Source organism: Trematomus bernacchii, unplaced genomic scaffold (assembly GCF_902827165.1).
Source record: "Trematomus bernacchii unplaced genomic scaffold, fTreBer1.1, whole genome shotgun sequence".
Classification (NCBI taxonomy): domain Eukaryota; kingdom Metazoa; phylum Chordata; class Actinopteri; order Perciformes; family Nototheniidae; genus Trematomus; species Trematomus bernacchii.
The window spans coordinates 202157-217059 of record NW_022987515.1 but is presented as its reverse complement, the minus strand read 5'-3'; the positions used below and the strand labels follow the sequence as shown (position 1 = coordinate 217059).

Sequence of the window (14903 nt, the reverse complement as noted above, 5' to 3'; positions counted from 1 at the left end):
GTGTTAGTGTAGTTCATCATTAAATGAGTTTCAAAGTTCATTGTAGATGGAGCTTACTCAGTTGGAAGAAAATCAAGCATAGAGGAAAATATCATACTACTAGCTCAGGTAATGTAGCCTGGCTATTCTAATGATAGATCAATTATTAACAAGAACTGGCTTTTATTCCAAGGCATTATAAAATATGTTTTCTCGTCTGACGATATTGTCAAAATACAGATCTAAGTAAATATTGTTGGTTTGACTACAGTGGAGTGCTGTTGCACCTCTCCAACCCTTTCAATTTGAACACCTTCACACCTGGTCTGCTCTCGTCCAGGTAGTCCAGGACTGGGTTGTCATAAGCCAGTTGTGCCTTCCTCTGGGCCGACTCTTCCTGTGTGTTGACAGAGGTCTTCGGTGTTGATATATGCTCCTCTTCTTCTTCTTCTTCTTCTCCCTGTCCCTCCTCGCAACGACAAGCAGTTGCCTTGGTGATGAGGCGATCGAGGGGTTTGAGAGAGCGCATCCACTGGGGCAGGAAGTCCCAGCTCTGCAGCTTAGTGGGCAGGTGGCGAGGAGTACGGGCCTGCATCACATTAATCATGGAGATGAAGATGGTCAAACACAGGAACGGAGCCCCAACGCCGACCATCACTCGCCAGCCTGCCAGCGAGAGGCCCAGAACCAGCGAGGGCAGGAGCACGAAGCACAGGAGGAGGTACAGGACTGCAAACCAGCGGTACTTGGCAGTGCGCTCACCAAGGACACGCGCCATCCTTATGGGCAGGCGCGTGAAGGGGAGAGGATACCACAGCATTATGCCAAAGACGTTGAAGAAGAGGTGACACAGAGCGATCTACATACAAAGACAATGCAAACAGATGCAGTATGTGAGTGCTGAAGATGCCAACATTCATTCCAAATACATAATCCAATGATACCAGATGGTTTTAGAGTTGGCAGTTGAGTCCGAAGGGAGGATTTACCAACAATTGTTTTCCCTGAAGCACATTTAGCTGCCTTCAGCTTATTTGTGCAGAAATAATGTTCATAAATATAGAGACCAGTATTATTATAATGTACCATCTGTAGATGATTATCTGTAACACCGATGGTTTTGTCCGGGTAGGGGAAAAATATATTCTGTGTGTCTATCCTCCTCTCTGTGACGCCTATCAGAATTCATGAAACATTTTTCTTCAAGGTGGGAGGGTGTTGGTAATGGGACCTTCACATTATTGTTTTCATTTCCCTGCAGTTTTTAAAATACCTGTTTTATCCATTGACTGTATAAAATATTGACACAATCTTTGTGATGTACCCCATAGGTTTATGAAAAGCCGTACTGAAGCTCAAAGTGGAAGGGTTGACTTCGCCTGACAACTCTAATAAAAAATGGGCAAAGAGGTGGATAGTCTTTAGAGATTTGTCAACTCACAACCTGTGACAGCACCAATATGTCAAAGCTCTCATGCCCTTACATATAAGTAACTTCAAGCCTTGATTTGATTTAAACCAATGAGATATATCCCTTGTACAGTTAGCAGTAGAGACCTACCGTACTACACTTTAAAACTACTGCACTTTAGAATTGTACTTTTTTGCTGATGGGCATTTTATCATGGGAGCCAATGGAGATGGACTACATTCTTAACCCAGTCTCAAGGACATTTTAGGATATTCATTTTAGGCACTTCCTCTTTGTTTTTTCGGCACAGGAGGCTCCTGCTAGGTTGTACACTGGCTTACCTGTATGGCAGCTGCTAGCTTGTTCCCAGGACTGGCCAGAGCTGCCAGCAGAGCGGTGGCCGTGGTGCCGATGTTGGACCCGAGGGTGAGGGGATAGGCCCGCTCGAGGCTGATCACACCGATACCTGAGGGAGACGACAGAAGAACGCTGTGTCAGAGGAAAAAGGGACTTTCAATTAAGATGAAAAGCTCATAATATATACAAATTAAATAAACGTTACTGTCTATCATATGATGTTAGAACAATGGCTTATGTTAGGGTCTCACAAAACAAAATAAAACATACAACCTTGAAGGACTCCCTTACAAATAGGCCATTTGAACACAAACAACTCCATAAATAAATACCAGCAGATGTGCAAAGCTGCAATAAAGTGTCTATTTTGCCTTTTTGAAGATGGATATTGCAGTCGGAATGAAAGTTTAAGTGATATTTTCTTTTACCCTAGGTGCTCTGAAGCGTTTTTTGAGTTTGTTTTCAATGCATGATACTAGGGGATGGTAAGCCCGAGAGTTGGAGTGCAGGGAAAGCTACATTTAAATAAACGAAGTAAAATAAACAGAATTACCTAATTACATATATCTGAAGGTTGGATGACATCCATGAATATAGTCTTTTGCCTTTTAGTAATTTAAAGCTTCTCAGTTACTCCTGTTTAAAATGAGACATGATTCCCATCTTACATTTATCACTGAGTAGCAGGCCGATGACTCAGACATCACTGATTTGACATGCTTCATTTAGCCAGCGGCATACACTGACAGTTGTGCAATATGTTCTTCCAAACTTCACAGGACTCACAGGACTTATTTCAGTGGAAATAAGCAGGTTTATGTCCTTATTTGGCCCCAGCTGAAACATTAGCTATAAGCTAACAAGAAATCTTAAGATATTCTCTTGACCGTATGAGATGACACTCATTTTAGTTAGCAAATAAGTACAAGAACAATCGGGTAAATCCTCACTCAATGTACAGTTAACAATTTACTATTGCAGCAGTAAATGTCTGTTCAGAGGTTGTGGTGTTTATATTTATAACTTTGTGTAAAAAGCAGTGGCCTTGCAAACAGCAGCCCAGTTTACGAGCTGCTAGATTACAGTGGGGTTTCTTCCTGGTTTGATTGACAGTAAAGGTACATGCTGTTATGGCCGGTCGTTATCTCTCTGGCACAACAACATTAAAACAAAGAATTCACTTGATATTTTTGTTAAATATTAAGTCATTTAACCTCAATCCATCAAACTAAATGACCATCAACGGTAACACTTTATTTTGATAGTCCATAGTTAACACTCTATAAGTCATCTGTTGACATTCAACAACACTGTTTCAACAGACAAGTAACATGCATTTAACTAACTGCCAGTAGAATATAAGGTACATCTCAAGTGTTGATTTATAGATTGTACAAAAAGTCTCTGTGTTTTTTGCAACAGGTTATTAACCAATATTCAACCTTACTATCTGTAGATTGTGTCAACATCTTCAAAATTGACAATCAACTACTCAAAATAAATCTGTCAGTTGAAAGTCAACAGGGTCATGTCGACTATCTGTTGATAATCTGTTGAGAGTCAAGATGTCAACTAAAGATTACATTACTAAGTCATTAAGCATTAGTTGATGATCAACAGATAAGCAACTTTAGAGTTTAGTTGACTATCTGTTGATTGTCAACTAATCTAGAATTGACTATCAGTATACTTTTAGTAGGCATTCTCCACTAAGCGTTTGTAGGCATGTGATAGGACTATCCAATTAAAGTGAAAAACAGTTGAGAACAGTAGAAGTAGTAGTAGTCACTTAGTAGTCCTTTAGTAGGATTGAATGTGGTTCACAACTGTTCAGTGTTTTTACTTGTAGTATATTATTAAAATAAAAAAGGTTTCTTTCTCTGATATGCTGCATATAGTGTGTGTTCTACTGTGCTTTATAGCCTGGCATTGACTTCAGTTATCCAGTGTTCGTGATCAGTTGTGCAAAAGATTTCGCTTTATTCCCATGTCTGTTGCATATAATTAGTGGATGAATGTATGTGTTCTGTTGATAGGTTATAGACTTTCTACTGTTCTCAACTGTTTTTCACTTTAATTGGATAGTCCTAACACATGCCTACAAACGCTTAGTGGAGAACCTACTAAAAGTATACTCATAGTCAACTCTAGATTAGTTGACAGTCAACAGATAGTCAACTAAACTCTAAAGTTGCTTATCTGTTGATCATCAACTAATGCTTAAAGTAATAGTCAACTGAACTTTAGTTGCTTATCTGTTGATCGTCAACTAATGCTTAGTTACTTGTCGGTTTGAACGGTGCTGTTGAATGTCAACTGATACATGTCAACTGGTGCACTGTTGACATGCTACTAAATGTCAACTGATGACTTATAGAGTGTTAACTATGGACTATCAAAATAAAGTGTTACCCTATCAACTAATACTAGAAGCAGAGTCCAGGACAGTATCATCATTGAGAGTCTTTTATGCACAGTGCCGAACTATTGGAGAATAAGATCTGAAACTCGGACAGTTAGGATCCATTTTAATAAGATGATTAACAAGAGACTTTCTGTAACAAATGAGACACAACTTGAAGAAGAAACTCCAACCTTCAAACTAGGTAGAAGCTGGGATCGGCCCTGGACTTTAAAGCCCAGTTTATCCAAGCCTACAGGAAAAGTACTTTGTATGATGGTATATATAATGTGTTTTGTGTTTTGTAATCCAATTGTCTACAGAGCAATATCCTTTAATCCTACGCACAGGAGGCACATATGCATAATGTGTCCCGCTGGCATTAGTCACATTACCATTGTTTAACTATACTATATACTCACAAAGAACATGTAAATGAAAGACTGAAGTGTATAAAGAATAAGAAAAATCAATACAATGATATGAGAATTATAAAGTTACTCATTTAGATTTTGCATATGCTGACGTAGAACCACAAATTACCCGTCAGGATGCTACAATTAAATTGATTATAATTCATAATACTCATTGCATCCATTTATTCATCATCCTTCAAAGCAACATCTGTCAGTTTGCTTACAATTAAAGCATTGTGTTGATTGATGTCATCATACGTTTGATATGTCTAATACAGGAAAATAACAGAAAATACTATAAAATTCTGTAAGTATGGCTATATCGAAGACCTCATAGTGGGGTTTTTTACACATTTCTAATATATATTTAATATTTATTTATTTTGAGGGAACATATATATTCATGGTTCACGGCTCATTTAATCCATTTCAAATGGACGGCCAATAATTGCTATATTAACCCACACACATAGTTTCTTCTATGCTCTACTTATTTTCACAATAACCTTTTATTTTTTAATGATATTTTCACATAATATAGTATAAACAAACAACTCTGAGGCTTTCATTGGTGGTGCAAAATCTTATTTCACCCACCTATAAGAGGAGTCAAGGCTGAAGTGAAGACAGAGCTACTCTGGACCACAAACGTTATCCCTGCGCCCACAAACATGGCCATGTATCCTGACAGCCACCCACACGGATATGGCAGGTCTGTTGAGATAAAGAACGGAGGGATGGCAATTACCCACGATAAACACATCAATATTAGTCTTCTCCACCACCTCTCTCATGTCAAAAGCATGCCCACCTGTGTTGATGACTTTGTGGATGACCTTTGCGACCTGGCCTTTAAGAAGAGAGTTGAGCAGTTTGACCAGAAGCAGCAGACAGGTGCAGAGGACGGCCAGAGAGCCTGCGAGGAGGATCAGACCCACGGTGAGGTCTGACAGCCCCGTGGACACAAACAGATGCTTACCTGCAGGAGGACAGGTCCAACAAACATCAATAGATTATTACAAAAACACACAGTTGTATTGCCTTCTTAACAGGGAAGTACTGAAAGGGAAATGCTTACTAGAAAAACATTACAATAATGAGAGAACTCACATTTCAGTGGTGATTGGGATAAGTCATGCCTGGAGCCACAGTTTGCAGTGCTCACATTGCCAGTGGACTGTAGACGGAAAGAAAGAAAGAAAGAAAGAAAGAAAGAAAGTGATGAAAACACAAATTAGCAACACAGTTTTCACTGGCAGCAGTGTCAGTCTGTATGTGGCGCTACTGTGTGACACATTGTGTCTGCATGTGCATGGGACAGCAGTGGAGATGGGGCCATTACCATAACCAGGTCAGTCTGGCACCATTCTTTCACCAGGCTCCTGTTCCTCATGTCCTCATTTCCCATGGCGATTCCCATGACCACACACTTGTCTAGCTGAGGGAGAAAGGAGAAATATTTTCCATCTTTTAAATTCTGTGAGTCAAAGGAAAGCAACATTTATTATTCATCCACCAATCCTTCAGTCCTTCAAGGAGACACCTTACATCTAGTTCCCATCACAGCTGTCTGAGGCACTGTTTGTTAAACTTCGCCCGCCATACAGTAGTTACTTCTGAGATGTCCATTAAACTTTTCCAGCATCACCCAGAACATAATAACAATAAAAACAGCGTCAGAGTCACTGCTCAGAATTCGTAGAAATGTTGAAAGAATGGTTTCTTGATGTAAGACAAAGGAAGCCTCTGATTTCTAGCTGGCAAATAAAGAATTTGCAAACAAAAAGTGTTTCAAACAGACAGTGTTTCCAGCTGCCCTTTTTGTGTTTCCAGCACACCTGTTTTAAAATGATAATTTTGTGAGAGACAGCTTTAATACAAACTTGCTGCGTGTCCCTGGCGGAAAGTGAATTATGCTCTGTGTAGTAGCCATATAGAAACAAATGTGTTTATGGCATTATATCTGCAGAGTGTAAAAATGTAGCCTCAGTCTTGCTGGACCTTTTCTCTTTAAATATTACAACTGTATGAATAGATCTCAAGGAACATTTTGAGCAACGCAACATTGCTGGGGTTGATTGTTCACGTCCCCAAGTTCCCCAAAGAGCAGGTTAACTATCGCCCAAACTCTGCAGCATCCGGGATCGGCTTGGGGGAATACTACACAGTGAATGTACTGTAAATGTGACTTTTATGTATGACGTAACCTGTAACCCACATACTAATGTAATGATGTGCTCATTGACCCGATAAGCCCTCTGATAGGCCGACTACTTTAGGCAGTAAGCTAGCCAGCTAGACATGTTAATGATTGCACCACGCATTAGCGCAAAGAAAGGGTTTAGAACATTCCATACACTTATGAATTGTGTCTTTGGTTTTGAAAAATACTCTATTATCCAAAATCTTCAAATATCGCTCTCACTGCGAAAATCCAAAGACTGAAGACCTGCCATGACTAGGTCAATTAAACTAAGATTTGCTGTTTAGGGGAGGGGTTTAGCAAATGGTTAATCACAAAAGCTGACTGGCTGATAGTTACCTGTATGATGAGCTTGGTGACTGGCTCAGTGATAACTTTGAGCAGCTCAGGTGCTTCCTCTCCGGGATGCAGCTTGAAGCTGGAGACCAGCAGGAGAGACAGCTTGGTGATGAAGCCGCTCGCCACCTCCAGCGGCAGCAGGACCAGCACCGACAGCCAGTTGAAGCAGTCGTGGATCGTTGCCCCAGCAAAGGCACTGCAGTGGGTCACAATCATTGTCTGTGTTAACTAAGGTCAGCCATTAACATGATCAACCACTCAAAATGATTGCTTGTTAATCTGCTTTTCATGGGTCAAGTGTTTTATATGTGGATGATGTAATGTGCAGTTTAGTTTTGACTCATTGAGTTAGTAAATTATGAATGTTTAATCAATTATATTTATTTTTACCAGACACAGATTAAAATACATGCCATCTGTGCAGTGCCGTATATTTTCATGCCAAAAAGATACTGGCGGAGTCAATGTGTGTTGGTGCCATTATTGTCACTCTTATAAATTATACTTAAACGGAGGCTGAAGCAAAGAGGCAGCAGGCAGCTGCTAATGCTTTCTCTTAACCCTCCTCTGCTTTCTCCTCTGCACTTTCAACACTTTTATCAATCTTCCTCCATCTCCCTACTTATCCTCTTCACTTTTCCATTTCAATGTCTTATTCCCTGCTCTTCAGCTTCTCCTGCACTCATGCTGTGCCTCGCCACCTTTCTCCACTCACCGCTCAAACTCATTCCTCTCTGCTGCTTGCATCATGGCCACCAGGGTGTTCGTGACTGAGGTCCCAATGTTGGACCCCATGATGATTGGAACAGCAGACCTCACCTCAAGCACTGTGGGGTGAAACCACGAAGAACAACACATTTCACTCGAACAATATAACATTTATGATGGATAAATGTATGGCATCATTATGAATGATAGTGTGTCACATAATTATAAGCAGTGACTTCCCGTCATTCAGAATGATACATGAGGTGACATTAATTTGAAGGGGAGTGGAGGCAGCTTAACCCACTCTGCAGGGGGGTTCATTGTTGAGAATACCTTTAATGATGATGACCTACAACAGCATGCTCACACACACACACACACACACACACACACACACACACACACACACACACACACACACACACACACACACACACACACACACACACACACACACACACACACACACACACACACACACACACACACACACAATTCCATGCGTTTGCATCTCTTTGATAATTACCTATATTCTCTGAGTTCTTTGAAAGGCAGCTCATGCATACTGCAATCATTCTCTGTTAACAACAACAAGACCTTATAGCCTGCACTCGTTAGATAAAGACAGGCTGTCACCTCACCATGTCACTGTTTTTTGACTCAAGATAAACTAGAATTAATGAGAAGGTGGGGGGGATTAAAGGGTGTGAAATGTATTGATTTCATTATCCCTTGGATCCCATTCCAATCTACTAGATTACATGAATTCCCAGATGTTTTTCGCAAATGGTTATCACAGTACTACAATCTAAAATATCGATGAAGACATTTTCTATTATTCGTTTAATCCCATGGAAAGATAAAACTGTTAATACATGTATTCACCAACAAGTATTTTCTGTTCAGTCTTATGTACGACCTTGTGTTTTATAGAATTAATATAAAGAAACTCAAAACTATTAAACTAATAAGACACAATGTTGCTGACATGTTCCCTTCATTAAGATGCTAAGGGCATGCAGTTTATTTTAAGTCAGTCCCACATACACCATCTTGCTGCCAGAAATAGTCACAAAAATAACAAACATGTTTATATTCACAGCTGAAAATAGTCCTCAACCAACGCTGTATTTACTTCTGTGTGAGTTCAGTTTCCTAGAAAAGTTGAGGGCCCCAGTGCACTCAGAAAATGATTTACATTTTGTATTTCACCTATTTTGTATTTGACCAACGCTATAATATGTTTGCTAATTGTAACTTAATGCATAGCATACTTACATGTCTAATCTTATTTGAATCCGTAAATAAAATCATTTTGCTACATGGCAGCTCACCAGGGCTGGAATCTAAGTGAGTACATTTACTTGATTATTGAACAGAAGTACATATTTGATGTACTTATATGTACTTTTATATTTTATTTGTGTGCACCCTTTATATTTCCCCTACATCTCAGAGCGAATGCTGTACTTTTTACCCCATTGCATTTTGCGACAGCTTTCATGAGTACAGTAATTTACAGATTACACTTTCTCTGAGGTCATGTAAAGTAAACTGTCAGTCATACATGGTTCTCACACAGCGCAGTGAGGAAGCTTCAAATAAATGATTTTTTAGAATATGATGCATTTCTATAGAAAGAAGCAGTAATACAAATCAAAATACAAAAAATAAGGTTATTTCAGTATATGCTGTTGCTAATATGTTTAATTAAAGGTCACCTATTGTGCAAAATCCACTTTTTCACGTATTTTATACATAAACATGTGTCCCCTCTGTGTAAAGAGATTCTGAAAGCTTCAGGAAAAAAGATTCGCTCACTTTTTGTCCTGACTTTTTGTGTAACCATTAGCCAATCACCAACCAAGGTAACTGCCGCCCACCTTATCACCTGCATCTCCTAGAGCACCATAGTGTTCTTTTTAAACCAAATATCTCCCAGAGGGGCGTGGGGAGTGGCCCCTTATTTTCATCTAAAGCTACAGACACAGAATCAGCACTTTTTGAAACAGGGCGGAAACAGAGGGGTTTATGGGATGCTACAATGCATGATCTGTTTGGTATTTCCAGCCAAACACTTCAGAGACATGTTTTGTATATATCTGAGACCTATAATATATTGATGAAAAACAGTATAATAGGGGACCTTTAAGTAAGGTTTGAAATGGAGGATTTTTAGGAGAACATTTTCCCAGTGTGGTATTAGTTCTCTCTGCAATGTTATGCTCCTACTCACATCCCGAGGCCACCAGACTGACGACAATGGAGGTGGAGGTGGATGAACTCTGGACGAGCACGGTGACCAGGATCCCCACCACCAGCCCTGCCACGGGGTTGGACAGCACAGCATTGTCCTGGAAAATGTCCCCTGCGACTTTACCTGTTTAAATATGCGAAACACATAGAGATACAGACATGCTGTTCTCGGACATGACATGTTAGCCAAGAGCAATGTTAAATAAGATTCTAACTGCATGTTTCTGCAAATCCTAAAAGGTCACCAGTTGCAGCTCTGCAGTAAATTATACAGCAGGACCAACTGCTCAGTGACTCACTTATTTGGCAGACATCAGCAGGGGGAGTCACTTTAAACCCAATGAGAGGCTACTGAGGGTTATGGTACTTACCACCTGCTAAATGGAAGGCAGAGCTCAGAGTGTCCAAGGAGCAAACAAAGAGGAAGAGGAGGATGAGGAGGAGAGGGATCTTGGAAAGATTGATGAGGAGCTGTGGGATCGTGTTGGAAGTCACTGCTGTGGTCTGTGAAGAGCTTTCTGTTTAAACCACAACAATAAAAACAAGGAGATGGCTAAGCCTGTATGTCTAACCAACAGAAAGTTATCAAAATATATCACAGATACGTCACAGGTCATTTGAAGCAATTCCATTTCTTTAATCTCTCTCCTAGCTTTCCTACAGAAGTTATTTAGAAGCACAGAGGCAGCTCTTGCATACTGACATTGTTCACTTAAGACACTTAACCCAAATAGGACCTCAGAGACCGCGCTCATTCGAAACAGACAGGTCATAACCCCACCGTGTAATGCTCTTATGAGGCAAGATAAACTAGACTGACTGATATGGTGGGAGGTTACACACACATTAAAGAGGGGAAAGGTTGCAATGACGTGTCCCCTTCGTTAGGAAGAGCACACTTTAGTGTATTTTGAGTCAATCCCACATGCACCACCAGCTACCAAAAGCACTCAAGGTTTTGGTGTTTTGCAGAATTTGTTAACAGTAAGATCAATATAGAACGACACCAGCCTTATCCTATGATTAAGTATAGACAGAAGTGGGAGAAGTACTCAGATCAGTGTATAAATACTCTGTTACAAGTACAAGTCCTGCATTCAAAATGGTAATCAAGTAAAAGTATAAAAGTGTTGGCATCAAATAAACTTAAAATACCAAAAGTAAAAGTACCTATTATGCAGATTGGCACATTTTAGTATATGTTTTTCTTATAATTATTGATGTATTATGTGTTTATCAAAGCTGGTAAAGGTGCAGCTAGTTCAAATTACTTTGTATACTGCAGGGTAGCTTGTGAATGTTACTCGGGGTGTAACTAAAGTCTTAATTAAGTGTTGATTATATTTCACATCAAAAATCCAAAGTAACTAAAGGTATTAAATAAATGCAGTGGAGTAAAAGTACACCATTTACCTCTGAATTATAGTGGAGTAGAAGAAATATTGAAATACTCAAGTAAAGTACAACATTGTACTTATGTACAGTACTTGAGTAAATTTACTATAACTTTACACCACTAAGTATAGCTTAATTTACCTGATGACATTGTTCTGTATAAGAAAGATCGCATTAGCAAGACATTTCACGTAGCTAAAGAGATCAAAGTCGTCTGAAGAACTACATTACCCAGCAAAATGCTGCTGAGGGACATCAGGACTTTGTCTTTGTTGCCCAGACTGTGTGATCCCACTGGCCCTGTGTGTGTTTTTCGAGCATGTCCTTATCCATTGAGCATGTGGTTTGGATTCTGCTGTTGTTATTTGCCTTTTCAAAGACATCAGACCTGCTGCCGTGCCAGGAAATGATTCTTCTTTTCATGCTGCTTTTGTACCTTTCTCTATATCGAGTCTATCTTCCTCCCTGGGTGAAACACCGCTGGTTTGGTGTTTGGTATGTTGGTTGTGGATCTCAAAGCTGCTGCTGCTGAGGTCAAGAGTGGACCCGATGCCAGACTCCCTGTCCTCCTCCTGCAGGAGTTTGGGCTGTGAGGAGAGCTGAGTCCCTTGTATCATCAACCCTGATAATGAATAACAAGAGGATGCACTCAGGTGGGGAAGATCAGCTTTGCATTTCAAAGTCATAAAAAAACAGAATGCTGGGAATTGAAACTAATAAGTTACCATGGCAGTTGATCCCTTGTTTCCGACCAGAGGACACTATTGTTATAGATCGAGATGACATGGTGCATTGAATGCTGTGTAGAAATATGGAAGCAATTACAATCACAGCATGAAATGGTTGTTAAGGGAACAGATATGAGAGTCTATGTGTTTAACAGCCTGCAGCAGGAAACATAGGCCAAAGGAGACCAATATGTCTCAAGCCTGTGAGTCTCTCACTTTGCTACTGTAGACCACAAACAAGCAATTAAAACAAAGGCGGCCCACAGTGTGTGTAATTGGTTTTGAGATCAAATCACACTTAAACTTCACACACTGAGAGGCACCATCTAGACTATCAAACACCTGAACTAAGAACATCCATAACATTCACCTGTTTGCAACTTACACATTATTTATCACTTGTATATAGACTCTTATGGCACTACTTCTATTCTATTTTATTGTATTTACTATTTTATCTGTTTTATTGTGTTGCACTGTTCGAGGAGCCTGTGACCTAAGATTGTCATCGACATAACTACACTGTAGCTATGTACGAATGACAATAAAAGCCTTGAATCTTGAATCTTGAGTCATCTCTCTCAACAAACTAACACCTTGTCAGAATCAATAAGGTCACATCTGTATCCATGTTGCTTATCTTCCCTTCGTTTTCTGCAGCTGCAAGTCAGCTCTAAAGAGACTCTCCTCTGTATGGAGCAGCAACTAAAAGATAACCACGCTCTCGGCTTACAGAGAACTGTTTTTCCCCTTTCATTTCAGCCACTTTGCCATATTTTGGGGACTCCAGCGGAGGAGGGAGTACTAAAGTTGTCTGAATATCAATCTAATGTGTCTCTGTAAAGCAAAGAGGATGGAAGTGAGTTGAGTAATTACAGCAGTGGAAATTACAGTAATTACCGTCGCTACATCTTTCTTGTTCTGTGTGGCATCCTCCTGCTGATTCTGATGTGAACAAGTTAGCACGTCTATCTGTATGTGGGAGTACGTGAGACAAGTTCCATAGATTGCAGCTCAATCCTCCCTGAATGTACGTTGGTGATTCTGTGGAGTGAAGGCTTTAATCTACTCTGCCTTTGTCTACTCTCTCAGTTTCCCTGTTTTTGTACTTTTGGTGAGTTTGCCTTCAAGTCACTGTGACTCACATTTATATGTCTATGCTTTTCATGTTTTGCCTAAATGTTTCTTCTTTAGTTCTAAATGAAGCGGGGGTAAAGAAAAAGGATGAATCAAACATTTAGTAACAGTTGTCACTCAGCTTGCCGGATGCTTGCGCTCTTGATGCCCTAGCTGTAGAAAGATGTCCAGAGATTTGCAATTAAAAAATCATTTATTTCAAATAATATAGAAAGCTTTAGAGCAGTATTGATTCAAAATGATTTTACTTATCAAAAGATGATTTTGACATATGAAGTTAGTACCTTACCTTGTCTGAAACCGTCCTAGGTGTTGTGTTCGACCCCCTGAGAAGGAAAGTATCAACCTGAAGAATAAAACCTCTTTAAATAAGCCACCAGTTAACACCTCATCCCTTAACTTGCTCCCTCATCAGAGACCTCATTGTTAATCAATAACACAAAGCCTAACTAATGATGCATGCGTTTGGAAAACACATTGTATATTAGGTGATGAATGATGTGTGTTCAACCATCTATTTTTCACCTGATTTGGGGCTGGATAAAGTATCCAAGATGAAGAGGACTGTTTTGTCGGATTAATGATGCTTGTCGCTTGAGGTTCTTCTGTATTCCTGTGTAAAAAGTAGGAGAAATCTGACACCTAGTGGTAAATGTTGGAAGAAAAGTACCGATTTTGCACTGCCTCTGTAGTCCGCTCACACTGTGGTTTTTGAATAAGGTAAAGCCAAGGTATTAAATGATCATTCCTTGCATGAGATAAGTCAGTGGAAGTATGGCAAACATGTGCGATGTACATGACTTTTGCAGAATGTTCAGATGCTTAGGCACCATGATGTGATTGAAAATGAACCATAGGGGAGAATTTCTGAGATCCTCCTTAACACACACGTACACACATTTACTTACACACCCCACTACCCACAGACAATGTCCTCCTCACCAAGGGAGAAGGCCGTGATGGCCTGAATAACAGGGTAATTGTTAACAATTAGTGGATTCTGTCACATCAGCAGTGCTCTCACCCGAATCTGCTGACCTCAGACTTGCATCCATGAACTCAGGGCAGCAGAAAATGAATAACCAACTAGACTAGAGTTGTTACTTTGTAAACTGCTGGGTGCCAGGGAGAGATAACAGCTCTGTTGTGTTGCAGGCAGCTGGACTCGAGCCGAGGCTGCTGTCAATGGGCGAAGGGATCAATCCTTCAGATGTGGTGCCGCATTGAGCAGCGAAAAGAGACGCAGAGACACTCGTTCACATATGGAACATGTTATCACTTACACACACATGGATACATCTCTGGCACGACTCCAGATATTTTGGGTAACTCCCTGTGATGCTGCTAATTCCCTCTCCAGATGTGCAAGCCCCAGGGATGTTGCTGCTCAGCCTGGAGTTAAAGAGGTCACCGGGTCATCATACAACTACCTGCCACTCAAAAACACCTCACTTAATGAGCTGGAACCTGCAGGTGCACACTGTGGGTCCTCTCTCTTCGGTTTATGATCATAGTTATATTGCATAACGTTACACTGAGGGATACAGTACATGTGATGCTTTAAGTTGGATTG

General features: G+C 40.2%; 1 protein-coding gene across 1 annotated transcript; it reads right to left on the bottom strand.

Moving 5' to 3' along the window:
• Positions 1 to 244: 244 nt before the first annotated feature.
• slc34a1b (solute carrier family 34 member 1b) lies at positions 245 to 12257 on the bottom strand. Its single transcript, XM_034115882.1, has 12 exons — positions 12191 to 12257; positions 11902 to 12087; positions 10442 to 10588; positions 10051 to 10194; positions 7822 to 7933; positions 7107 to 7302; positions 5907 to 6002; positions 5675 to 5741; positions 5376 to 5543; positions 5162 to 5278; positions 1732 to 1856; positions 245 to 838 (listed from the first exon to the last, which is right to left on the bottom strand). Exons 1-12 carry the CDS (start codon positions 12249 to 12251, stop codon positions 245 to 247), a joined length of 2013 nt encoding a protein of 670 aa, XP_033971773.1. The 5' UTR covers positions 12252 to 12257.
• Positions 12258 to 14903: the final 2646 nt, after the last annotated feature.